The 26600-nt window shown below is 38.5% G+C and overlaps 1 protein-coding gene across 6 annotated transcripts in view; it reads right to left on the bottom strand.

The window, feature by feature from the left end:
- pex5la (peroxisomal biogenesis factor 5-like a) overlaps positions 1-26600 on the bottom strand; it is a 113530-nt gene that overhangs the window by 40416 nt on the left and 46514 nt on the right. For 5 of the 6 annotated variants that reach the window (XM_061738352.1, XM_061738356.1, XM_061738353.1 and 2 more), the window contains exons 2-5: positions 21338-21442; positions 9111-9222; positions 1941-2153; positions 1038-1158 (exon numbers count right to left, since the gene is read on the bottom strand). In XM_061738352.1, the coding sequence (XP_061594336.1) occupies positions 1038-1158; positions 1941-2153; positions 9111-9222; positions 21338-21442 (551 nt within the window). The remainder of the gene's footprint in view (positions 1-1037; positions 1159-1940; positions 2154-9110; positions 9223-21337; positions 21443-26600) is intronic. The other variant, XM_061738355.1, reaches the window with a different exon arrangement.

Raw genomic sequence — 26600 nt, 5'->3', positions numbered from 1 at the left:
AGAAGGATTTAGAATTTGTTTTATATTTTGCAGGTTTTTTTGAGACTTTGATGTCAGGACTTGTATCAGAATTGTATTACCAGTATTTTTTCCCCATACCCATTTAAACAAGTGCATGTACCAGCTTATAATATTATTGATTAGATATTCTTTTTACAAAATTATACAATAAAGACAATAAGAAAGTCACTCTTCTGCAATTGTGAAGCATATTTATACTTAAGCAATGCCTGAAAATACATCTGCTGACAGTTTATGGCATACATAGCAAGTGCATTGGTAGAAATAGCCAAGATTTGAAATACATTAACATAATCTACACCTTGGTAAACTCTGGTTGGAGTGCGAGTTCTTAATACAGTAATTTTCAAAAAAGATTTATCTCTTTTGTGTGTAGAAAAATACACACAAAAAATACACACATATTGTTTATATATATATGTATATGTATATATGTTTGGGCACCATTTACACCTTCTGGAAACATATCGACATCCAACATACAGTATTCACTGACTATTGATTATTTATATTTTCTCTTTTGTCAGTTCTGGGCAGGTTAGCTCTGGGTCTCTGAAAAGTGCCTAGAGATCATTTGTATTGTAATCGATGCAATATGAATAAAACTGCATTGAACTGAATTGAATTGTGCGCAACAATTTGGTGAAACAGACAGGTAAGACAGATGAGAGAGCAAACAGCAAGGTTATGGGGCCAAACATGAAATCATGACCTAAAGAAAAAGGCTTAAGACAACGTCAGAGCTGGGAAATAAGTTTCTATAAGGAGTAAACATTTTTCTACACATACCCTGTAAGCAGTTAATGGACGGATACTCAGTGGGATAAGGGAACAGTTATGGAGGAAAATGTGAACTGTAATTACAGAGGTGTGATCAAATCTCTATGAAATTGAATTATATGAGTGTTCATAAAATTTGAGGTGCAGAATTATACAATAGAGTATAGTACAATTCCTAAATGTAATTATCTATGCCAATGATTCCTGGGCATATTAGTACAAGGTGCAGAACCTACCACAGAAGCTCATGGGATGAATTTTTTGACGAACGCCGTCTTTCCAACTTCCATTTTCTGTTGCCATTTCTCTCAGGGTTGGCATTCAGTTCCTCCCATTTATCCAATGAACCAATGGTCCCTGGTGAGAGTAATGGAATAAGAGATGAAAACAAGGAATATAAGCTTATGAAATATAGGCTGCAAGGAAACAAAACAGCCTCACCCTTTGATCAAATGAATTGAAGATAAAAACGTTTAATTATCACCTTTTAATTTGAGCAAATTGGAATTTTCTTTTCATCAGTTGAAAGAAAAACCTATTAAATCTGGATTTCAGCCACGAATTTGAAGCCATCTGCTTTGACAAACTACGGCACAGCTCCCTAGCAGATAAAATAAAAAACAGCCATGGAGTTTGACTCGCTCCACATTATTACTTATCACTTTCACCTTTTCAGCTGACAAACCCAAAAATAATTGACTCCTTGCTCAAAATGTCTTTTGAGATTAACATGGTTCTTATAAGAAATTGCACTCATTGTTATCTTATGCATATGTGAGGTCAGTTTCTTGGAGGATAATAGGAGTTATAGTTGGAGCTATGTAAGAGGGATGGAATGAGGGGCTTTGAAAGATTTATAACCTATGAGCGTTAGGGATAAATGGCTTATGACAACATTTAAAACTTCTTTTCATACATAGGTGGATGCAATATTGTGTGTAAATGTGACAAAATAGACTAAAGTTACTAAAAAAACTTATGCTGCTACCAATGCTTCCTATTATGCTTAACCTGGTTTATAGCTGTTTTCTCAGCATAAATATGTTAAATATCTGTTGACTCCATGATAATTTGTTCATTTATCTATTCAATTTTGATAATTTATTATGAATAGTTCTAACTTTGCTCTCTATATTTACCTGAATCCAGTGATGCCCTCTCTGGGGTTCGCATGTTTGGTCCCATTTGTTCAACTTCCACCTGGATCAGTTCTGTCTCATCAGTCTTTTTCTTATGCAAGTTGTTCTTCTGGTTGTCTCCCCTGGATGACAGGGGACTTTGTTTGTCCTTGCTCTTCTTCTTCTTCTCACCAGGTTCACTGAGATCTAGCAGATCCAGTGTTGAAGACAGAACTGCAGAAAGATGACAGCGTTATTAGCACACATTATTTTATAATTGATCATAACGGTGGGGAAGAAGAATACTGTGGTGAGCATCGATGAAAATCCCTGCTGCTCTTCTTAGCAGATTCTGAACATTTTCTCAAATTCAGTCCACGAAACTTCTTTGAGAAACTCGGTCTGTTAAACATTTAACGCTGAAACGAAAGACTGAGCTTTCTGTCAAGAACATTAAACTTTTTAAAGCTATTTTTTGTTTCATGTCCTCTTTATTATCTCTTTTCATAATAGTTTGGTTATGCTGTGTTCTGAGCTCTTTTGAACAACTTTGAACCTGCATTAACCAATGTTTTCATGAAGAAAAATATTGACTGTACAAATATACAAAAAGACAACATAACCAGAAATTCAAGTAGGCATGAATGCGCTCACAAAATGCACATGTGACTTTCAGGTTTTGCCAAATGTGGTATTAACAATAAATTTATATGCAGACAATTTTTTTTTATTTTATTATAAATGGAAATCTGTGAAATGAATGGATAAATTAATTGCCTCACTGTGAACATGATCATGTCCTGCTCCCTTTATTAACAATGCAATGCACATCTTGTTCATGAAGTTATTTTTTTATTGGCTTTTTAAATCAAATATTTTTTTCTTTTTAAAATGTCAAAGATAAAAACGTAACCAAGTACAGCAGTGAGTACTAAATACATTCAGTTCAAAAAAGTAATAAATCATGGCTATTTGACAAAATTCCTAAGTCTTCATTAATCTCCAAGGACCATAAAAGTGTTTTGTTTAGTTTTTTATCTTAAGATCAAAACTACAAGCACATAGCTCCAAAATTGGCATGCTTCCGTTTCATGACATCTAGCTGAGAGCTTTTGACTAAAATCTCTGGGTAATTAGAGCATATGCTCATCCTCCATGCGTTATGCTTTTACAATGACAACCACAATTACCAATCAAAGGAGGCACAGTACGTTTGCCTGAGTACTTTTCAGCCATTAAAAGGGAAATATGCTGCTAATACAAGGCAGTGGTGTGAGAAATGACTTAATGATATAATGAGACTGGGGTGATTATATGTAAAAAAATATATATGGGGATGATATATGGGAGTATTACAACTCCAGATCAGAAAAAATTGAAACAAGGAAAAGGAAGCAAATAAGTAAGTTAAGCAAATAAATACATTCTTATAATTACCTTGACTTTATTTTCTTTGCAGACAACATGAGCCCAAAACATCCATTGGGTCTTTTTCCTTTCATTTTGGCCAGTTTATTTCCACATAAGATATATACAATTTAATATTTCGGACCTACAAACATCATGGTGATAAGTCCCAGTGCAAATATTTTTGTGCTCCCACCCTGCCGTAAACAAAAGCACACACAAATGCACAGCCACTATAGAGAACTGCTACGTAGGCTGACGTTGTGACTGGCTCCAGTCACCCAGAGCTCTGCAGTCTACAGGGAAGTCTGCTCCCCGGCGGTCGGGTCTATGCCGTTTCATTTATGGAGGTAGCTGGCAAGCTATCCCCCGGTGGACGCTTGCTTTTTCCTCATTTGCAGTAAAAAAAAAATACTATAAATACTATACTAAAAAAATTCTATTTTGACGCTTTTTTTGTACAGACGGAGGCGTATTGCATTCACTTGAGAAAAAAAAAATCAGCTCTGTTTTTCTGAATTAACGAGATACCTCACAACTTGTAAGAAGCTGTCATTCACTTGAACGCTGGATTTCATGGAAGCATGTCCAGTTTAATCCAGTTTTATTTTGTCTTTTGGTTTGTAACATTGGGAGATACTCTTGTCTTTAAGTTATATAGATGGTATTGTTATTAGTTTGTCGACTTTGCGCAGGCACCTCAGGACTTCATACAACAATACACATATTTTTGTCATATTTGTTTTGGGTTTTTTTTCTTGCTGAAAACTCACGTCACGTCATCACATCATCATTCACTCAACATGACTGACAAGAAGCCTATTAAAGGTATAGTCTGTAATCGTATTCAAAAACATTTATTGTTATACTGGGTGAAATGGTCCTTCCATCCTGAGAGTAGCCAGTGAATAATGTGTTCAGAAAAAGGAAAGAAAAAAATTCCGACCTCTTTGACAGCCTTAATCCTGTAAAAACTCTGACCAATCTGTTATTTGCTCTCCGAACGAAACGGATCGGTCAGAGGACCAGAGGCTTGGCCGGCAGGAAAGAACCAATCAGATGCCTTTTTTTGTGTGCTGTTCTAAACAGTTCTCTGTTGTGCTCATTTTGCTGGGACGTCGGGTCCCTCCGCCGAGACACAACTTTTGCGGTATGCGTTCATTGTTGTGTCTAAAAATGATGCGCAGTGCCCACCCAATCAGAAACAGTACAGATATTCTGTTATATTTTTTTATATTTATAAAAAAATAAAATTCTAAAAAAATAAAGGGTCCCCATAACTTTGATTGGGTGGGCAGGACGCACGTTTGGGTGGGCACAGCCCACCCCTGCCCCCCCCTAAAACCGGTGCCCACCCAAACGTGCGTCCTGCCCACCCAATCAAAGTTATCGGGATCCTTTATTTTTTTTATAATTTTATTTCTTTATAAATCTAAAAAAATATCACAGAATATCTGTACCGTTTCTGATTGGGTGGGCACTGCGCATCATTTTTAGACACAACAATGAACAGCGAAAGTTGTGTCTCGGCGGAGGGACTCGACGTCCCAGCAAAATGAGCACAACAGAGAAGTGTTTAGAACAGCACACAGAGCACACACTGAAGGCTGATTTATGGTTCTGCGTCACACCAACGCAGAATGGTGCGTGTCGCCGGTACCCTACACCGTAGGCTACGGTGTAGCCGTGGCAACAGAGCCTGCACGGCACCGCAGCGCACCGCCACCCGCACCAGCGCTCTCCGCCCTCGCCGGGATGGAGACGCCTCCATCCCCACGGACCCCCATACTGGGGAGATGGTATTTTTGGCTGCTTTTTTTTCGTTTTCTGCGCCATTCTTCAGCAAACGTGACTCGAGTGTGTGAAGTTTCCGGCAAGATTTTTGACGTGACGAGTGCGCGCATGGGACAAAGGAGGGCGTGGGCGGGACTTAAAATGAAGGCATCTGATTGGTTCTTTCCCCCCTGCCAATCCTCTGGTCCTCTGACCAATCCGTGCCACTTGGTGCGCAAAAAACAGATTGGTCAGAGTTTTTACAGGATTAAAGCTGTCAGAGAGGTCGGATTTTTTTCTTTCCTTTTTCTGAACACATTATTCACTGGCTACTCTCAGGATGGAAGGACCATTTAATCCAGTATAACAATAAATGTTTTTGAATACGATTACAGACTATACCTTTAAGTTGTGCATTTGTTATCTTTCCGACAATCTTTCCGCCCACGAGCGGTGCTGATCCAGGTCATAAACACCAGTTGACCACAAGTGACTTGAGGCGGAGGTCGGAAAATGGCAGAAAGTTTTGAAAAAAGGCTGGCTGAGCAGGAGCAGGTGGCAGTTACCCTCACATTTATGATGTGACATTGTCACTGCACAGAAACAAACATGAGTATCAAGACAGCTGGCGGCAAATCGGCACAGTCCTGGGTGCAGATATGGAGACATGCAAACAGAAGTGGAATCAACTGTGTGACCTTTATGGAAGATGCAGGGGAAACACAGCAGTGATGGTGCTGATGGGGTGTTTTGTTCACCGATGATCAAAAGTCTGAACTCGATACAGAAGTTTGTCAGTCATCGCTGTACAGACACCAACTTTGCTCCAGATATTTAAGTTAAGTAAATCTCCTGACAACAGGTGTGGACTCGCCGTGTTTGGTTTTGTGCTGACTTAGCGGGACAATCCCATGTAACAAGTCCTCAAACGAAACGGAGGACATGCGGAAATATCGCCGCTGTTTCTCATTATCTATTGCCTGCATCGGGAAGAGGAACAAGCTCTCCACTCTCCCGACGGCTTTGGTTAAACGGCCTGACAAACCGTCTATGAGTCTTAGCTTCTTTGTTCAGCTAAGACTCAGTCTGCTATGGATTCTGCTGCTGTTTTGTGTCATCCTAATGTTGGGCTGATAATGGGCTGTTAATGTTAAGTACTTTTAAATGGTTCAACAAGCCTCCAAATGCAGCTTGCAGCTGTAAAAAAAGTGTTATAAGAAGACATTTGATTTGATTAGTTCATATATTATAACCCTCAGGTACCAATTCATAATTCATTACCTGTGATAGTTTCAAAAATCCAATGAGAAATATCTTCAAAAGTAAAACTGAATGAGCCAGAGAGAGCTCAGGTCTCCCATGGATTACTGTGATTGTTATTATTTTTTCTTTGCTCTGGAAATTTCCATCCTGCATGAAAACAGGCTGTCAGACATTTAAAACCCTAATCCGCAGTTCACCGGCATTTCTGATACTAGTTTCTTTTTACTTTGAGTATGAAATGAGAAAATAGTTTAGTCTTTTCATGTCCTTAGTGGTAAATATTCAAATGATGTTGAAATATTTGCACATTACCTGAACTCTAGGGAATTAGTTCATTTGGACAGTTTTGAGGTGGGTGTGTGACTGACAGCAGGCACAGTAAGACACAAGGTTTCAAAAGGTTTCCTTTCTCACAACAACTTCCCATATTTTTCTCGGGTGAATCAACGCAGTCACTGGCCAATTTGGAGATGACACATGTCAGCTGTGCAGTCTAGTTCTGCATATTATTGTTCAAAAGATGGTACAGCTCATTGATCTGGCCTCCATCGGTGTGGAATTCAAGATGACTTTTGGCATCTGTTAAAGTCGGTTAGTTCAGCTTATTCACTTGCATTGAATTTTCTTGTGTTTGCCTTTTCAGTGGTCTGGTGGCATCCAGTAGAAAAAGTTAACAATAGCATCACTTTTTTTTAAACCGCTGATTTATTCAATAACAGAAAGAGACTAAAATGCATCCTTTCTTTAAAACTATTTTTGGAAATTTCACTCCAGGATGTGTCATAGCTACATAAGTCCACAATGCAAAATATAGCAGATTTAAAATATTTAAAATCATTGCATACTTGTCTCTTGCAGTAGTTGAAACTGTCATGAATCAAAAGTGATCAAAAATGTAAGGTCATACCCCCCTGCCAAAAAAAAAAAAAAAAGCATTTCCTACACTTTTTTTTGCAGTTGCCATCTTGGCTATGTTTTTGTAGCTTAACATTTTTTTAAGATATTCAAAATTGTGTATAGGGATAGACGAAATGGGTTATCATGCTAGAAATGCAAGCGGCTTTGCATTTTAATTTTTTTTGTTCGTCGTGATAGGTCAGGGTTAAACATAAAGAAAAAAACTCACATGATTAACATTGCATGCACTTAAGCCGGGCATACACTGTGCGATTATTGGCTCGTTTTGAGACGATTTTCCAGTCGTGCGACTATTTTTTGGATCGGGACGGATTTTGACCAAATCGTTGCTCATGCCTCGTGAAGTGTACGTGGGGTAACGACGAGAGATTAACACCTCACGACGAGCTCCCGATCACGAATCGTGAGGTCGCAAGAAATTCAAGCGTGTTTGAAATCCTGGTCGCTCCTCGTGAAGGAATCGCACAGTTTAAGCAGCTGCGACCCGATTGGACTCATCCTTTCACAGAGAGCATGCGCAATCTCTGATGTCACGTCAAAAAACTATTATTTGTAGTTTAAGTGTTGCAAATTCACATTACAAATCATGTTTTCATAGCAGAAAAAAAGACCGTATTTCCCACGTACGGTGCGCGTCGCCGCGTACCCTACGCCGTAGGCTCTGCGTTGGTGTAACGCGGAACCATAAATCAGCCTTCAGGGCAAAGCAGTCACAATCTGCCTCTGCAAACACGAGTCCCGGCCCAGGCACAGCCCCCCTGTTATTTATAACGCCTTATAAATGCCTTATAAATGTTGCTATTTAACAGTGTGCGCTCTGCGCTGTTCTGAACACAAAGAAGTGTTAATTTCGCTGGGGCGCCGGGTCCCTCCGCCGAGACACAACTTTTGTGGTATGCGTTCATTGTTGTGTCTAAAAATGATGCGCAGTGCCCACCCAATCAGAAACGGTACAGATATTTTGGGATTTTTTTTAAATATATAAAAAATTTTAATTATAAAAAAATAAAGGATCCCCATAAGCTTTGATCGGGTGGGCAGGACGCACGTTTGGGTGGGCACAGCCCACCCCTGCCCCAAAACCGGCCTCGAGTTCCAGTACAGAGAGGTCCGACGGGAGGATTAGGATCGTATAGTGTGAGCAGACGGGTCGCATCCGAGCATCGGGTCGTACAGTGTGAGACCATAAATCGTGGGCTCTGAACTTTTGAACTCCGCGATCTAGTCGTGCAGTGTGAGATGGGGCAGTCTCAAACGATTTAAAATATTGCACAATGTATGCCCAGCTTTAGTCATATATTATTAAGTACATGGAATGTTACAATATACAAAACGTCTTCCACAGTAAAAAAACATTGCCGTCACACAATTTGCAAACCTTTATTTTGAGTCTATTACACTTCAGACATGGCCACTGGTCATATTTTTTCTTCATCAAACATAATGTGGAAGTTATGATAATCAGGTTTTTTTTTTAAATATATTCTGTTAAAGCTACGTTGGTATGGAATCCCATAGCGACCAATTAAAGCTCTTTGTTAGAAATGGCACTTGATATTGTCTAATGATAACCCCATTTGAAAAGATCAAATAGATTACAGGATTCATCCCATTTAGTTATGCACCTCAGATATACTGCTAATTATTCTGCAGCATGAATAAAAATGATAATAATCAACGTGATCCTTTTATCAAGGATCTTTTCTTCTATATTTTGTAGTGTAATTCTAAATTTGTATCCCATATAACTCCTTTGCAAATTACTTACAATTCTGCTCAGCCTGTGTATGTGAGCATCAGTGTTTCAGACTGAAAAAGAAAAAGCCTTACCTGCTGTGTTGGAAGTCACTGGGCGGGAAACTCCATCACACTTGGTCTCACAGAGGAAATCGTCGATGGAAGGGCTTAGCAGAGGCCGGCTTTCTTGTTGCTCGCTCACCAGCTGAAAGAACAAATAGAAGAGATAGTTCAGGATTTCGCTGTAAAACTTCTTTCAAATCCTCTGCAAATACCAGCTTTAGCCCCGTGAAGAGAGAAACTGCAATTTGGTCATAAGTCACATTAATGTACTGAACCCGTACTGATAAATCTCTGTATTATGAAAGAGTGTCATTTTCTTTGAGACTAAGTGCTTTTTTTGGGGCGGTGCGCGCTACGTTTGTGCTCCTCCTTGAGCTAATACTGCATTGACAGCCGTATAAGTTTAGAAGGTACATTGGAGTTTGACAGACTTTTGACTTCTTCTTCGTTTGTATTTTATTGTGCTTCATTCAAATGTTCTATTTTCACAGGCCAACAGTCTCTGGGCCACATTGTGTCATGCACTACTATCCTATGAGCAGAGCCGCCTGGGAGATTTGCGAGGCCCTGTGCGAAATGTGCGAAATGACCCAAAAATTTCGCGCGCGCGCGCTACGCTCACGCGCGCGAAATTTTTGGGTTTTTCGGGTCGGATCGGGTGTCTATATGCGCAATTTTAACTCTCCAATTAGCAAAATACTGGATACCTTCCCCTGCCTCATCATCATTTGGCTTGCCTCGACGCGGGGCCCCACGGCTGCTTGAGACCCGGTCGGATCGGTGATTTTTGTAACAAATTTATCAAACGAGCCTTTCAGAGAGGCATTAAACTCTTCCATTTTCTTTAGTTTTTTTCTTTTTTCATCCCCTGATGGAAATTTCCTGAATCTGTCTCGTTCTCTCGACATTGTGTGACAGTTTGTTCCAACTCCACCCGTCTGGATCAGAGCAGCTTGTGTTAATGCGCTTGGTCTGACGCAGTTGTATTGAACAACAGACACGCGCATCATTGCACATATATTTATTGATATATACAGACTAGTACACATTTAGGTCTGTAATGGAACGTGACTGTTGATATTTATAAGGGAAAAAACGAAAAAAAACGAAAAAAAATTGAAAAAAAAAAAAAAAAAAAAAAAAAAAAACGGCCCATAGCGCGAGGCCCCCTGGGACGCGAGGCCCTGTGCGGTCGCACGGTTCGCACACCCCTTGCGGCGGCCCTGCCTATGAGTAAAAGTAACACTCAGTGGCTAGTGTTTCCAGGCTAATTCTTGTATCAGTTAAGAAAATGCCATATGGCTATTTTGCTCCATTAATATGAGATTAGTATCCATGGTATCTCATCACGGACATACACAGCTTGCGCTTGGTGACTGATTTATGGAGAAATGCATGTGTATGTTTGCATGCACATGAAACAATATTTGGATTGCGTATAAAAAAAAAACTCAGACACTACTCTGAAATCCATGTCATAGTATAACTGCTAATACGGTAACTACTGGACAGTTAGTGAACAGATACTCAGAAGATGTATCCCAACAACATACTTTTTACTACTTATCTCCCCCTTCAAACCATGAAATTAATCACTTTGCCTGTGATTCACCAATTTGTGGGCTCGCCAGTGCAGCTGAAGAATAGCCGACCTCCGGTTCATTACTGGCACTCTGAAGCCTCAATGTAGTCCAGGTGCAGCTGCTAATAATTTGTTAGCCAATGCTTCATAATGTGGAGGTGAAAGCCAGTCTTGTCTCATGAAATTGAGCAAGCCTTCACTACAGCCACCAGCCTGTGTCGGGCGTGTTTAATAAACTGGCAGAGAGGAAACATGGCATTTGCTATGGTTGCTCTTCAGGCTGCATTTGCAAGAATTTTAATGAAGATGCAAAAGGCTTAATTATAAAGCATGAAATGGACTGTGCACAACCTACTGTATGGTTAATGAAAATGTACTGAATGATATTTTCATGGCATGTGTATACTGCAGACTATGCACTCTTGTAAAGTGTTGTATGAACATGCATGGGGCTGGTATCAGTAACAAATACAACATCCTGGGTTGGGGATGGAGGGGATGGAGTTTACCAGTGGCCTTGACAAGGGTCATTTACACCTCGGTGCACCTAGCAATGTTAGTTCACACTTCAGTAAGACCATTAATGCAGCAAAACAGATTGAAAATTTCAAGCACGATATTCAGCCTTGAAGATACCACATATTGTATTTCCCAGGGATATTTGTACATTTTTTCAAGAAAACGACACAAAACCAAATTCTGCATAATAACAAAGGAAGGGCTGAGGAAGATGAGGATGTGAGCACTGGAATGGCCTTCAGTCCTGGCCTAACCCGAATACATAACATGCGCATTTTGAAACAAGAATAGCAATAACAATCCCATGTTAATAAATAAGACGTGCATAGGAAGAATAATAAAAAAACAACTGGAACGATTCATTATTTACCATCTTCAATACCAGAATGTCTTCTTAGTACTCTGAAAAGGAATGAAATATCTTAGGTCCACAATATTTGCATTAAAACAAAGTCAAAGTCATTTAATAGGCATTGTCTTTTTTTCTTTTTTTGTATTTTCCATACCATCACGACTCTTTTCAGTGACATTTTTTAATTTGATTAATAATGACACGTTATCATGACTAGTCATAAAGAAATAAGTAAAATTGTAGGATCTGGTTTAGAGGCTAGAGCTAAAGGAAGTGGCACAATTTTAACTTTTGTGGTAGGCAAAAATCCTTTGAAACATCTCATAAATAGCACTCAGAGAAGGGTCATTACTTTGTTGTATGAGAGTTTTTCCTCCGCTGTAAGAACGCTGACCCAGCACAAGCACTGTAATTAGGGTGTGTGAGAGTTTGTGCTGTTGTCATGTTCACGGCAAGTCTGGCACTGTAAAGTATCCGGATTTCACACCACGCTGCTGCATTTTTGCAGAGTCCGTAACTACGAAGACAAATTATAGGGAGAGAATTCATGCACATGGACTTGTTTTCAAAGGCCAGATTTATTGAGCGACTAACAGACAGTGCTTATTCATCTAAAGATGATTGAGTCAAGGCGAGGCCAGTGCCGAGTCAGCTGTAGAATAACAGCCTCTGAGCTGCTGCCTTCAATGAAGGAGACGAGTCCTCTGAAATGGCTTCAGTTATTTTGGAAACATCAAACTTACTCACCGACCAGTAAACGGTGACCATTAAAACAAAGAAGAAGTAAGTGAAGCCGATTGGGAGTATTAAAAGAAGCAAAGAAAGAAAGAAAAATAAAAACAAACATTAATTTAACTTTGGTAATCCTATACATAATGAGGGTAGAGGTGGGTTAAAAGGAAAATATTACAATAACTAAAACAAGACTACAGCTAATTACTGGAGAAAAGTTCTCAGATTGAACCATATTAAATCCTCTAAATCGTTTTTCCATATTTTCCCTTTCTTAAAAAACAAATCTGCTAAAGCAGACAGATCTCAAAATATTGTAAGAGCTTTAATTCAATTAAAATAAATTATACCAATTTAGATCTTGTTTTTATTCTTTGCACTGACAAGTGGTCTAGGGGATCAGATTTATATATATATATATATATATATATATATATATATATATATATATATATATATATATATATATATATATATATATATATATATATATATATATATATATATATATATATATATACTATTATACATTATACATGTATGTATGTATGTATGTATGTATGTATGTATGTATGTATGTATGTATGTATGTATGTATGTATGTATGTATGTATGATTTGGTCTGTCTTTTTAATGGTGAAATTATTGCCTGTAGCTTCAATTATTTACGTGTTCATTAAACATTTTTTTTTTTTTTTGGAAGGGGGTGATCACGGATTTCTGGATAAAGTATCTAATGTTAATATTCACCAATTACTGAGTCTGTTTGAGGCCTGTTGTTTATCATGTAGCATAATTTATTTTAACCATTATTAGCAGAAATGCATAGTACAGTAAATATACAATTAAGACATGAGGCAGTATCACACCCGTGACCCTGCACAGGATTAAACAGGCAAACAAAATGGATGGATAGATTGATGGACAGTATCACAAAGGGACATTTTTTGTTTATTAACTTCAACATTACAGACTGTATTCTAACCTTTCCCTTATCCAACTGTACCACGAGTAACTTTAAGATTAAATGTTTTCTTCACACAATATAAATTAAGTAAACAATTTCAATTCAGCAACATCAGCAGTGTATGCAGCATCCAGATGCATGGTACAAAATTTGCAATGTTTTAAAAACTATACTTTAGCTTAGTTTGTTAAGCTGACTCCTGCAGCTTAATGAGTTGCAGCCAATAAGCTTAGTCAGGTGAAAAGAGTTCTGCTGATTACTTCTTGTACCCCCTTGGAAAGACGGGCTCAGGAACTACCACATGGGTGCACTGATTTCCATTCATCGGGGGGCTACTAAGCATTTAGATGTCATGTTACCAACCGTGCTTTTCCAAACATTTTGTTGTTCTTTAAAATGTCAACAATTGTTTCACTGAAGAAACACATAAATAACAGTTGGGATCAAATGTTGTCTTTCATCACTTTATCTGAAATTAGCTGCCACACCAACCAAATAAATGAGAGAAGCATTTCATTTTTTTTTTTCTTTTTTAATATTTTTTATCCCTTTTTACCCCTTTTTATCACCCAGCATTCCTACCTAAGTCAGTTCTGGGCATTAGTCTCCCTTTGCCAACCCCGGGAGGGCCCCGCACTGAGCAAAGGGGACCTATTATGGCATATAATACCTATTTTAAACAGGCCTTGAATGTCTTAAAAACAAGCTTTTGATTGTTTTCGCTAAATAAATGAGAAATTCAGCCTCTGGGCCATGTCTTTATCTTCCCAGTCTCTAACCTCATTATCTATGCAGGATTCTGAGTGGGCGGGGCTATGATAATGAGGCACTGTGCTGATTGGCTGCCTGAATGACGCGATACACCGCTACAAAAAATGGCGGAAGCTCCGGCCGGCCGAGTTAGTTGTGGGTGTGGTTTCATGCATAGGAGGCCAACCTATGTAAATCGCGCCCGTCGTTACGATGGGAGCAGAATCTGAACGGCTCGTAGAAGCCACGTCACATTGGACGGCTCATCCGAGCAGCTGTACAGAAACTGCATTTGGTTGCTTTCCTCCTTCTCCGAGTTGGCAGGCTGAGGGAGACCACTTTATATATGTTAAAGCAAGAAAAAACATGTTTTTCATAATAGGTCCCCTTTAAGTGTTTAAGCTGCAGCTGAAGTTTTGGTTGTTTCAAAATGAACTGCCCCCATCCACATCAGTGTTCTCCAACACAATGCAGCATATGACGGCATGTTGCCATGAGAGAATTCGAAATATAGAAGCACTTTCAGAATTCCCTGTTTGTGTGACTTTTTGCAGGGTGACAGCTTATTTTATATAAATGAAGTAACATCATTTTTTTTAAATTGACAGCAACTATGCTGGTACTGCAGTTAAACCTTCACAGGTTCAAGACCTAACGTTTATTAAATTGATTGAGTAGAAAAATCATTGTTTTCACTGCTGTTGTGCTTTAGACAACCCTTGCACACTTGTCAGTTTAAAGCAAATTGATATGAGAGTATACCTCTTGATTTACTATCCAGTCTCGCTTGAATGGCAATCATAACAAGGTGCTCTTCATCACTTTAAAAGGCATGTCTGGATGATGAAGGGAGAAACATTTTCATTTCAACGCATTGATGAAGACATTAAGGTTACAAAGGTCATTTCTGGAAAGGTATTTAAAGATACTGTATAACTATGACAGAAGCTCTGTCGAACATTAATATAAAAAACAACCAAACAAGTCTTTATTTTTTTTTCATAGGAGTTGATTAAAAACTAAATCTGCATGTCTTGCCATGGTACAGGCAACTGTGCATTTCAGTATCATTTGTTATAAAAATATAAAAACTGAACTGTTTAATATAATCAGCTGATTTTCAAGCACTTACCAGTTTTGTGAATTTAAAAAAAGTTTTAAATTGTAGTTAAAAAGTAGTTATCAGTTCAAGTCTCTCTTTATGTATGTATACTGACAAATAAAGATTATTTACATTTTATCTACATTTGATCCTTCTTTCACCGCATCAACATATATTTTATGATCAGTATTGTTCATTTTATATTTGACATATATCAGAAATGTTATTATCTGATAAATTATCTGATAAATAATGGCTTGTTTACACCAAAGTGTGTTTGCAGACTTTAATAGGCAGCGTTTAGACAATGACGTCGTAGAGACAGAGCCTCCTCCATCTTCTCTGGTTTAACCTCTAAACTGGAACATATTGAATTTTATTGTATAAAAATCAGCTTGTATAAACCTTGTTTTCACATTCTGACCTTTATGGAGAATGTGTGAAACTGACATTGCAGCACATTGAAATTTGTGTAATTGGATTTTTACGAATCGTATCGTAAGGATCTTGCAAACAGTCTTTTGTAAAGAGCTTAGTAACCTTCATGCTCATGTTAATCTTTAGACTCATACGGTACAGCTCACCTCTAAAATCATGTCTGTGTATTTTGTACATGAATGAATAAAAGTCCAAATATGTCTCTGATCCAAGTAAAATCAATACAAGAAAAATATCACAAGTTATATAGAAAATTATTCCAAGCAATGTAGAAACATTTTACAGAGAATCAGGCTGGCTTGTTAGTTATCTGATCTTGAACACGGTCAACTTTTAAAGTCAGAAAAGATATTTCACAAAGTGAAGGTGTTTGAGTTTAAATAGTGAATATGGATCAGTAGTCCAGTCTCTCTTTTTCCAATAAATGTGATAATTTCCTGTTAAACTAAACTAAACTAAAGATAACAACATCAACAACAACAACAACAACAACAGCAAGTGATGATTTTCAGAGGTTCCTTACAAGATAGTTTTCCTCCTCTTGCTGGTAAGTTTTTTTTAAATGTCATGACTGACAGATTGCATGTTTTCAAACGACACAATTTATCAGTTAAGACTATGATTTACTGGTACCTAATTAGTTACTTTGATCAGCATGGTACTTCTGTGTCCCCCTCTGCATGTTCATGTTACCAATCAATAACTGCTGTTAAATTAATATACGTTTGGCTTGTACAGTTCTATATTGGATTTCAACATTAGGCCTGCCTTTAAAAGAACTGGACATTATAATTTCTCATGGGCAACACAGCTTTGTGAAATATCCACAAAAGTGCCAGTGTTACAGCTTTTGCATAATCTAATAATATATTCAGAATGGAAACCTTATCCATTGATGTTATACTGATGGTTTTTATGATTTGTTCCACAAGAAACACTTAAGTTTTTCTTAAAATCTGTATATTATATGTAGATGTTTTAGAATATGCTTTCAGCTGACTGATCTACTTAATTTTGGCAGTGTTTGGGACTGAGGACAGGAGACAGACAATTTCTTATGACGTAAATGACGTTAATAAAATCGGTAATAGCTGAGCACATGCTGACCAAAAAAACATTGGCCACTGAAAAGCAATTTATACGATTCTTTTAAAGCATGTACTGCAAACATCTATGAGTCACTGTCTATTTTGAGATTCACTGTTGAATCGTATTTTTTATTAGATTGTAGATGACATTAGATTTTTCCATTCGGGTTTAATTTGTGACGGACTACCTGAAGGTTAGTCAGAAAAGTGAATTAGTGAAATCTAGAAGTGTTGCCAGTGCAGCTGGATAAGAGACATTTAGGTCACATTATTATGTTATTACCCTGAAACTATTGAACTATTTATCATTAATGTTAATAATAATAATAATAATAATAATAATAATAATAATAATAATAATAATAATAATAATAAATGTCATTATCATTTATCATTAATGTTCCAGGAAACTGACTTGCTTTGAAAATTTATTTTTAAAAAGAAATAGCACCTACAGCATGTATAGAACAATATAAAATACTTTTTTTTTTAATTGAAAATGTAGCTTTGCAATATTCAGTGGCAAAACAATTATGATGTGTTTTTTACTTTTTACTTTTTCTGTTGACATCCTTGACTTCAGTTTTGGTTTCAAAGTAAAAAAATGAATAATTTTCACAGTTGCCATGGCTTTGTCACTTTGTGACTTTGTAATGGTTTGATTTTGTCTCGGTTTACTGATGTTCTCTTTTGAATTCCTGTTTTGCTTTTAACTTGATTTCCTGTTTTATTTTTGAATGATTCCCTTTGTATGCTCCCTCCTTTATTGGTTTCCACCATCTTTATTGTCACTTTAAATAGACCCTCACATCTGTGAAGGTGTATTTATAGTCCCTGTTTACCTACTTTTCCTGCCTGTTTGTTTGATGCATATCTGTCACTCTGTACCTGCTTGTTTATGCTTTTCTCCTGTTTGTGGTTTTGTTTGAGTTCTATTGGAGTAAATATTCATCCTGCTGTGGTGGTACTTTTTGTCTTGGATTTCATTATGAATATATGGGCATATTTTTGTCACTGTGGCATTTTAGTTCCCACTCCTACTAAATTTGACAGACTTATCAATGCAATCACTTGCAATAAAATTTTGTTTTACTTTTCTTTTTTTGTAAGTTTTGTTAATGCTCATGTTTCATTATCAGTTTTGTTCACATGCATGGTGGCTGTCTCCTGATGGAGAACACTGTTGAATCTGTGGCGTCTTGGCGTCAATGAGAGGAAAGTGGACTGAAACATTTGAATTAATGGGCTACAGCTTGCAGGTCCAGCCCTCTCTGCTGTGCAGCTCTACGACCAAAACCTTTCCTATCGGAGGAGGCTGTCATTTAAACACATGCTAGTTTTGAGCAGTAGGAGGAACCAAAAGAAGCGAATTATTTCACAAACATTTTTTCCATGCTATATTAGTGTCTGGATGCAGTGACTAACAGCAGCAGGTTTTTTTCCTCTCAGGGCTGCTGGTTTGCATTTCAGGTAATTTCCATGGCTATCCTAATTATCATCCTTCAGTCATCCAAAGACTGGGAAAAACACTGTATTCAACCGGGGAGAGATGTGCAAAGCAAACACTAATTATAGTTTAACTCTTTAACCACGTAAGAAGCTTTGTGCGCCATTTACCCCTTACTCACAACTACGTATTTGGAAGCTACTGCTCTCATTTGCTCTCTTTTCTGTCCTTTGCTCCCTTTTTAAAATGCCTTTTGTGCTCCTTTCCCATTCAGGGCACTTTGGTATTTTGTTTACAAGTGCTTTAAGCAGTATGTGATGGAAAACTTCGGCTAATTGAGCCACTTGGGCCTGACTCCAAAAGATCCCTTAGATGTTGCTGTCAAGGGAACTGAGTACCAGTTAGACTTGTCAGAGCCTTGGGGGATTAGAAGGTGAAGTGAGGATAGCAAGAGGTAAAGAGGAAAACACTTGAGAAAGGTTAAGGTGAAGAAGAAAATCAAAGCAGTTATTTGATCAAACTTGGAGGCAAGACTGATGGTTTCTAGAAAATAATGCCAGACATAGATTTAATGTTTCTGAAGTCATCATACAAAGTTTGATGTGGCAACTAATGATAACACATCTAATTTTTTTGCATTTTTAATGGCATATTTATCTTATTTATTGCTGGTAATTGTTGGTAATAAACAACCACAACACTAAAACATCTGTACTCCATTAGGCTGTTTACTTATTACAGCTCTTGTTATTTTTTTTGCTTCTGTTGTAGGTGTCAGCAGTCTCATTCCATGCAATCCCACGGGCCTGAATACTGGAGTTCAGTTTGTTTGGTATTGTACTGCATGACTCATTATAATGGATTTAAAATTGTTCTTGGGCAGCAAAATTGAAAATGAAATAGCTAACAAGTTGCATTTGATTTTAAAGTATATGCATATGTTTTGATGAAAATCTGGCACTGTATACTATCTTACTTTCCTTGATTTCCCATTTGCCGATGCAATGATTGTTTCAACTAAGGCTGTACGGATGTGCTGATGGGATTTACGAACTAGAAGTATCACAGAACAGATAATCCAAAACAGTCCCAATCCATTATCAGTTCAACATAAACCCAAACAAAAGTGTGTGTGTATGTGTGTGAGAGAGAGAGAGAGAGAGAGAGAGAGAGAGAGAGAGAGAGAGAGAGAGAGAGAGAGAGAGAGAGAGAGAGAGAGAGAGAGAGAGAGAGAGAGAGAGAGAGAGAGAGAGAGAGAGAGAGAGAGAGAGAGAGAGAGAGAGAGAGAGAGCATAGGAAATAAAGCTTATTGTGAACGTTCATACTGTAAGTCTGTACCTGTATATACACTGAGGCAACAAATAAATGAACAACAGGGTTAGTGTTATTAACAAACTAAGACAAAGTGTGACTCAAGAATGGGAAGGGGTATCCAACAGGAAGCATGTATAATTAGATAATAGATTTAATTCAAATAGTGTAATTTCTTTTTTTAAGTATTCTATTATTTTGTTTGAGTGCCTAATGTGTTGATGCTATTTTGGTATCCAGGTCTGACCTGTGAATTATTTACAAAGTCTCAGGTACTTAGGCAACTGTTACCTGCAATTTTAAAAGGTATGTTGAAGTAGCAAATATTTAAGTCAGTGTAGTAAACCAGTTTGACTTTAGAGTCTGGAAGCAGATCAGCAAAACAGAATTACACATTGGTCTTTTTTCCAACACTAGTGATTATAGGTAATAATTTAACACTGAACTTGAAATGTATTGTTATTGCTGATGTTAACTAAATGTTTGTATTGATGGCAAAAAAGATAGTTTTGTTTTTTAAATTTGAAACGCTTTGATGTCTGGTAAAGTAGATCTGAACTCAGCAGGGACACTGATTGTTGAATTAAAACATAAACTACAGTGAATCTACAGTAATAACACTAACCATAACCAAAATATCTGCAAATTTTAGCCCTAATGCTAACTTATTTTAATCATAGTTCACAATTGCATTTTTAAATATATAGATGTAAGTGTATGGACTAGCTTCCCTGATGGTTAATTAACTAAACAAAATGTTGTTTTGACAAGCTGTTCATTGCTGATGCTGTCCTTCTTGCCAGCTTTTTTATACACCATTTAGCTTTGGATAATTATGGTTAAGAAGAACATAAACTGATTTTTTTTGTTGTTTTAGGATATACGTTGTTCCAAGTCGTTTTTACCATGCAGACAATCTGTAATATATTTTCTGTAATTACTTCCCTACATCAATTTGAATGAGAGCATTACAGCTTAATCAAACCAGACGTTATATCAGAAAATAAAAGAAGTACGAAGCGTTTTACAGGTTATTAAAACACAAACAAGAGGACACACACACGCACAAACACACACACACACACACACACACACACACACACACACACACACACACACACACACACACACACACACACACACACACACACACACACACACACACACACACACAGTACAGAAGCAATCAAGCACAGAACAGGAAACATCCTGTTAGCTTCTGGAGCACTGATGTCATAATGCTCTAATATCTTATAAAACAAAAGAGAAGGTAAAAGCTCAGCAATAACTCCAGTAATTGGCTGCAATATTTATTACAGGAGGTAAAAGCTCAATGCCAAGCCGTGCGGCATAGCATTTTCGAAAAACATCACATGCTGCACATGTTGAAGATTAGCTGCTTATGAGGTGTAAAAAGTTTTTTACTGACCTGATTACGAATGGGACAGGAAATTGTGGCAACCCTTTCACTGACCCCAACACCCACCCTACAACCATACAGTGCTACATAAATGTATGATATATTTTAAGGAAAACACCATAAGTAATGCACAGGCTAATTAGAATTTTGTTACTATTATTCGGCTACTACTTTTATCTGTGTTGCTGCCTTTTGTGAAGCACTTTTTTTTATCTGTGAAAAGTGCTATACAAATAACTTAGTTACTTACTTACTTACTTACTTAGTTATTTACTAAAAATAGATCATAACATCAATATTTCATGACATGAACATCATAGTAAACTAAAATGTAATGTAATCATCGTGATGCAGTCATAGTGGCATAATGGAAAAGATTTTATACCCCATAGAGCAGCTTGAAATGAAGTAATTGTAACTTCTTTTTGCTGGATACAACAGTCACAGGGCTTAAGTTCAGCCAATGCTTCAGTGTCACCAACAGGAGGAAGCTCCAGTTAAAGGTGGGAGGGGGGTGAGAGCGGGGGGTTTTGAAATGGATCTGCCCACCTTGGTAGTCACTGTGAGGAGAGGCTTCCCTTCTGAAGACGCCTTACTTGGTATCTCCTTCAGGACCATGGCAACAGTCTTATCTGCAGCCCTAGAGTCTTTCCCCTACAACAGTGAAATCAACAACGACTTGTGTCAGGACAGTTGGACAACTTACAATTTTTACCCCCCATTCAGGGGATCTTACAGGTAAAAACTTTATGATGTATGTTGGGTTGTCTATCAACAAAACATCATCGAGTGAAGACATTTTCACAAGACTATGGCAATGAGAAGAGGGTCACTGCACAATGTAGACAGTTGACTGCAGACAGGGATGAGAAATGGTTGTCTACATCTATACCTTTGAACACTATGATGTCAAGATATTTTACAGAGCTTATCTAGCCTTTAATATAGATGTTTGCATATTCAATGTTAAAAACTGAATTATCATTAAAAGCGGCTGCTTCATGCTTAGGTTTGGCTTTGGTGATTTTATAATTGTGTTGTGGTTAAATTTGAATTTCGAAAAGCTGTACACTGACTTTCAGCTGACAGCAGAATAAATAGTGATTTCCTGTCAGTTACAACTGAAAATCAAGACTTTGTCAACCCTTCAGCGAGCGCTTTCAGTTTTGTGTCGGTGCAGAGTATCTATTGATTAAATTCTCTGTAAAGCTGCCTGGGCAATGTTGGTAAAAACTATTCAAATTTCACGTGACACTCTTGCTTTTTAAAACCCACATGTGAAGATGCTTTCTACCAAAAAAGAAAATATGATACAACTAAAAAAGTTAATATATTTTAATGGAAAATCTTTCTTAAAGCAGCACAACGTAACTTTCAGCTTTTCTGAGTTTGGCGGCATCTTTGGACAAAAGCGGTAGTGCTTTACCAGAAAGAACACTACGTTTCCCATGAGCACCAGCGCGTACTGCCGGAAAACTCCTGTCCCAACGCTTTTCTGTTTCACCAAGTGAACAGACGGAATGCAAAAAAAAAGATGTTAAACTGCTGGAAAGGAACTGGAATTTACCGGGATACCTTAAACAAGGAAGCCAGGGAGCGGTATATGGAGAAAATAATGATTATTAATGGTCTGGATCCATATGAAATCCCTACTAAAGAATGGAGCTCCTCGTCGGAGCGCCACTCTTTATAAGGGATTTACTGCCGCAGTTCTGCACAACCCACATCTTACTACCTTGTTTAGGAGTGTTTGGCAGCTGCTTTGGTAAATGTTTGACTCGCCATGTGTTTCAATAAATTAGTATAATAGTACAACATACAGTACATGTTTTGTATTACTCTTACTTTTCTTTTCTTTTTTTTGACTGCTATATTATGCTGAAGAGGCTCCGAGGCGTGAGCAATATTTTTGTTTTCCTCGTGAGATTATTTTTTTCCTCTGCAGCTACAAATCAAATAGTTAATATTTTTTCCTCAACAAAATTAATCGCACTGCAGAGAGCTGGCCAGCAACTGCGTTTAGTATTGGGGGAATAAAACCCGTTTGAATGATCCGACCCCGGTCTGTGAGTGTTTGTTTGTGGTTTAATAAACCTGTGTTTTGATCCGACGCCCGTCTGTGTGAGTGTTTGTTTGTTTACTGAGGAACGTTATGTTTGGTCGTTACAGCCGCGATCCAACCGAGCCGACGACTCTTTTACTCTTTTACTTTGTTATCAGATACTTGGCCAGCCTCCGTGGTTCTGCCTCCAAGCAGGAAAGCGGTGAAAAGTTAAACCATTAGCGATCTTTTCCCCACGTCTGTTATGTGGAGCTGCTGCAGCCACAACGCAGCAACGGGTTACCAGCTTCTGCGGAGCTCTGAGCTCCACGCCCCGCCCATTTTCGTCTCGACTACGAATCGGGAAGGAGGGGGAAGTGACGTATGCCGTAAAGCAGTCAAAGCCGTACAAATTTGTAGTTTTTTAGTGTGGCAGGGTTCCTACCATGCTCCTCAAAGTTACATAGTGCCAGTGAAGGTGATACAGACCCCTCAGACCATAACAGAGGTGTCATTAAACCTGTTGGAAGTTGATGTACCATCACAATGACTCTGGAAATATGATATTAAGGTGGAAAAGTTACATAGTGCCGCTTTAAGCTCTTTAGTAAGTAGTTTTTTGTTTAGTTTTCTTGAACACGCACAAGCATAGATTAGCTTTGATTAATTAGAAAAAACTGAATTTTGTTTCTGACAGTAGTTGAGGAATAGACTGTGTAACATGATTAAAAAGGTTTCCACTCTAATTCCGGACTTTTGTTTGTATGGGGCTTTAAATGGGGGGGTTTAGTCAGTTGAACTCACAGAGGTTATTTTACACAGGACTGTTTTTTTGACTCTTGAATAAGTGACTATATTATGGCTTTTTTCTTTTATCTATGGTGTTTGGTCTTTAAGCTTATATCCAGACTGAAGTCTGCACTTTTCTACACTAAAACATCCACACTCCCGACTAGCCGGTCCTTCATGTACCACCTCTTGCTTTTAATAGGAAGACAACTGTAGCAAACCTGTTCAATAATCACCAAGGCTACATTACATACCAATAAAAATAGATTATATAAGAGGTTCAGTTGATTTCGCCTGCCAGCTGTCCTTTTCACCTTGACTTTATGGCAAAGGCTGGACTCCAGGCACCACTTACTTTCTGATTCACACTCACTTCACTCTATGCTTTTAGCTAGCAGACATAATATACAGAACAATGATAATCGCTTTAAGACACATAAAAGTGAAAAGAACCTTAGTTCACATGATGACTCAATTCAATCCTCCTGCAATTACATATGCAGACCAGAGAGAAACAAGAACTGTTATTCATTGAATCAGTTTCTACATTTTGACTCCTTCCAGCTGCCTGTTCAAAACATAAAGCACACCAGAGGCCTGTTTACCAAATCTTATTAGGGCTTTTTCATATTTCATCTTGTCATTAAAATGAATTAGGATCTCCTTCCACTGATCTTCTTAACTAATCATTTGCTAAAATGCATGTCCCTAGGAAAGAGAGAAACTTTCTATGGAAATGTAACTGTCTTAACAAAGCACCTGCACCCACTCTCTGGACAACATTGCCAACATTGCCTTGCTAAGATCCACCCAGGGCTAAAGCAGCTTTCACACCGTCAAATATGATTCAACATAGCTCTAAACAGACTTAAACATTAGTTTATGGTTGTTATTATTCATGTTGCAAGTGTCAAAAATGAGAAAATAGAGTAGAGCAATGAGAATTAGGTATGTGCAGATATTCTACATATACATAAGGCCATATTCTGTTATAGAAGGAGTTATAAAATCTGAATACTACTCTGCTTTAATCTCCCCTAGTGAAGAAAATTCAAAATCTTTCCTTTCTCTGCTCAACAACATCACAAGACCTCTGGACTCCTTCCTTTTCCATCTGTATTCAACTGACTGCTGCAATTCCCTTTTGTTCTTCTTTGCTTCAAAAAACTTTCACCAACAACTTGTCTCTGAAGGTGCTCTTGCTTCCACCACAGATTCTCTACCTCCCTCTCTGGCCCCTACCAACCTGTTCTCAAGTTTTACTTATCCTGTCATGACTGATATATCCAAGCAGATTCAGATATCCAAACCTTCCATCTGCCTGCTCGACTCTCTCCTTACAGTTTTAGTCAAAGTCTACCCACTGGCTCCTCGCATCACTGCCATTATTCAGACTTCTATCAGCACTGTGTTCCATCAGCCTTCAAGACAGCTGCTGCCAACCCTATTATCAAAAACCCTGCTGCCGATCCTCCTGACCTCAATAACCTTTGTTCAATATCTAATCTACCATTCATATCTCCAAAACTATTGAAAAGTTTGTTTCCTCTCTGTTCCACAAACACATCAGCAACAACAACCAACAATTCCAGTCCTGCTTCTGCCCCCTCCACATCCCCAAATAGCTATTTTATATAAAATAAACAATTATCTTTTCATGGCAGCGGACTCCAGTATTCTAATCATTCTCATCGTCCTAGATGTCAGTGCAGCCTTTTGACACCATTTCTCAGAGTACCCTCCTAAAGCCTGAGTTATGATTCTGCGTCAAATCGACGCCGTGCCTACGCCGTCACCGTGACGCCGTCGTGAACCCTTCGGACTTCTCCGTCACTCCATTTCGCCGCGGTGCAGTACCCCCCGTGACCGCTAATTCGCAATCTTTTTCTGAATGGTTTATCCGACTTTTTCCGGTCACAGTGAATCAAAGAGTTAAGGACAACTATTGTGCAAAAAAACAAAACAAAAAAAAAAATCACACATACACGAAGAAAAGAGCGCTGAAAGTTCACGACTGCTTCCAACCGGAAACCGGAAATGCGTTGCTACCAAGCGAACCAATCACAGCCCTCTTGTCTGCGTTTGGTCTGCGTCGCCTCGACGCATAGTTACAATTTCTGGGAGTTAAAGGTATTGTGACATAATTTTTAACATGCTTTTAACACTATTAAAAGTCTTGGCCAACATCCCTCAAATGTGTCTAAAAGGGTGTAACAAGAAAAACTTCACTCCAGTACTCCATGCCTGGCTTTTTTTATGACAGTGTTTTTTGCGCAGTGAAAAACGCGTCCTTTTCCCCCTTTCCTGTCAATCATTGCCCCGCTCCTCCTCCCTCATCCTCCTCATCTGATCTGAGGTCGTAGGCGAAAAAAAGAGGAGAGCGCGGGTGGAGAGGAGAGAGGCGGTGGCCGTCTCTCTCCCTCCAGTCCGCGGCTCAGTGCTGATGGGCAGGGAGCTGGGTGGAGGGGGCGGGGATTTAGCGGGTCTATACGTATAGGTCCGCCGCCCAAGATGCGCCATTTTTGCATAATTATGCGGAAATTCCCAGAAAGCACACAATACACTGAATGTTAAAACTTCGTTTTTTTTGGGTGTAATTGATGTCAAGACACCCAACTAAACACAAAAAATCAAGAAAAATGGGTTTTTCATGTCACAATCCCTTTAAGGCTGAGTTATGGTTCTGCGTCAAAACGACGCCGTGCCTACGGCGTGTGGTACGCGTCGACGCAGACCACACGCCGTAGGCACTGACGCCGTCACTGACGCCGTCACTGACGCCGTCACTGATGCCGCGTACCTCCCTCTTTGATTCACTGTGACCGGAAAAAGTCGGATAAACCATTCAGGAAAAGATTGCGAATTAGCGGTCACGGGAGGTACTGCACCGCGTCGAAATGGAGTGACGGAGAAGTCCGAAGGGTTCACGACGGCTTCACGGCGACGGCATGTGTACAGCGTTGTTTTGACGCAGAACCATAA

The sequence above is a fragment of the Cololabis saira genome, chromosome 13 (genome assembly GCF_033807715.1).
Source record: "Cololabis saira isolate AMF1-May2022 chromosome 13, fColSai1.1, whole genome shotgun sequence".
NCBI classification, from domain to species: domain Eukaryota; kingdom Metazoa; phylum Chordata; class Actinopteri; order Beloniformes; family Belonidae; genus Cololabis; species Cololabis saira.
The sequence above is the reverse complement of the archived record's forward strand: the minus strand, read 5'-3'. Positions and strand labels throughout refer to the sequence as shown.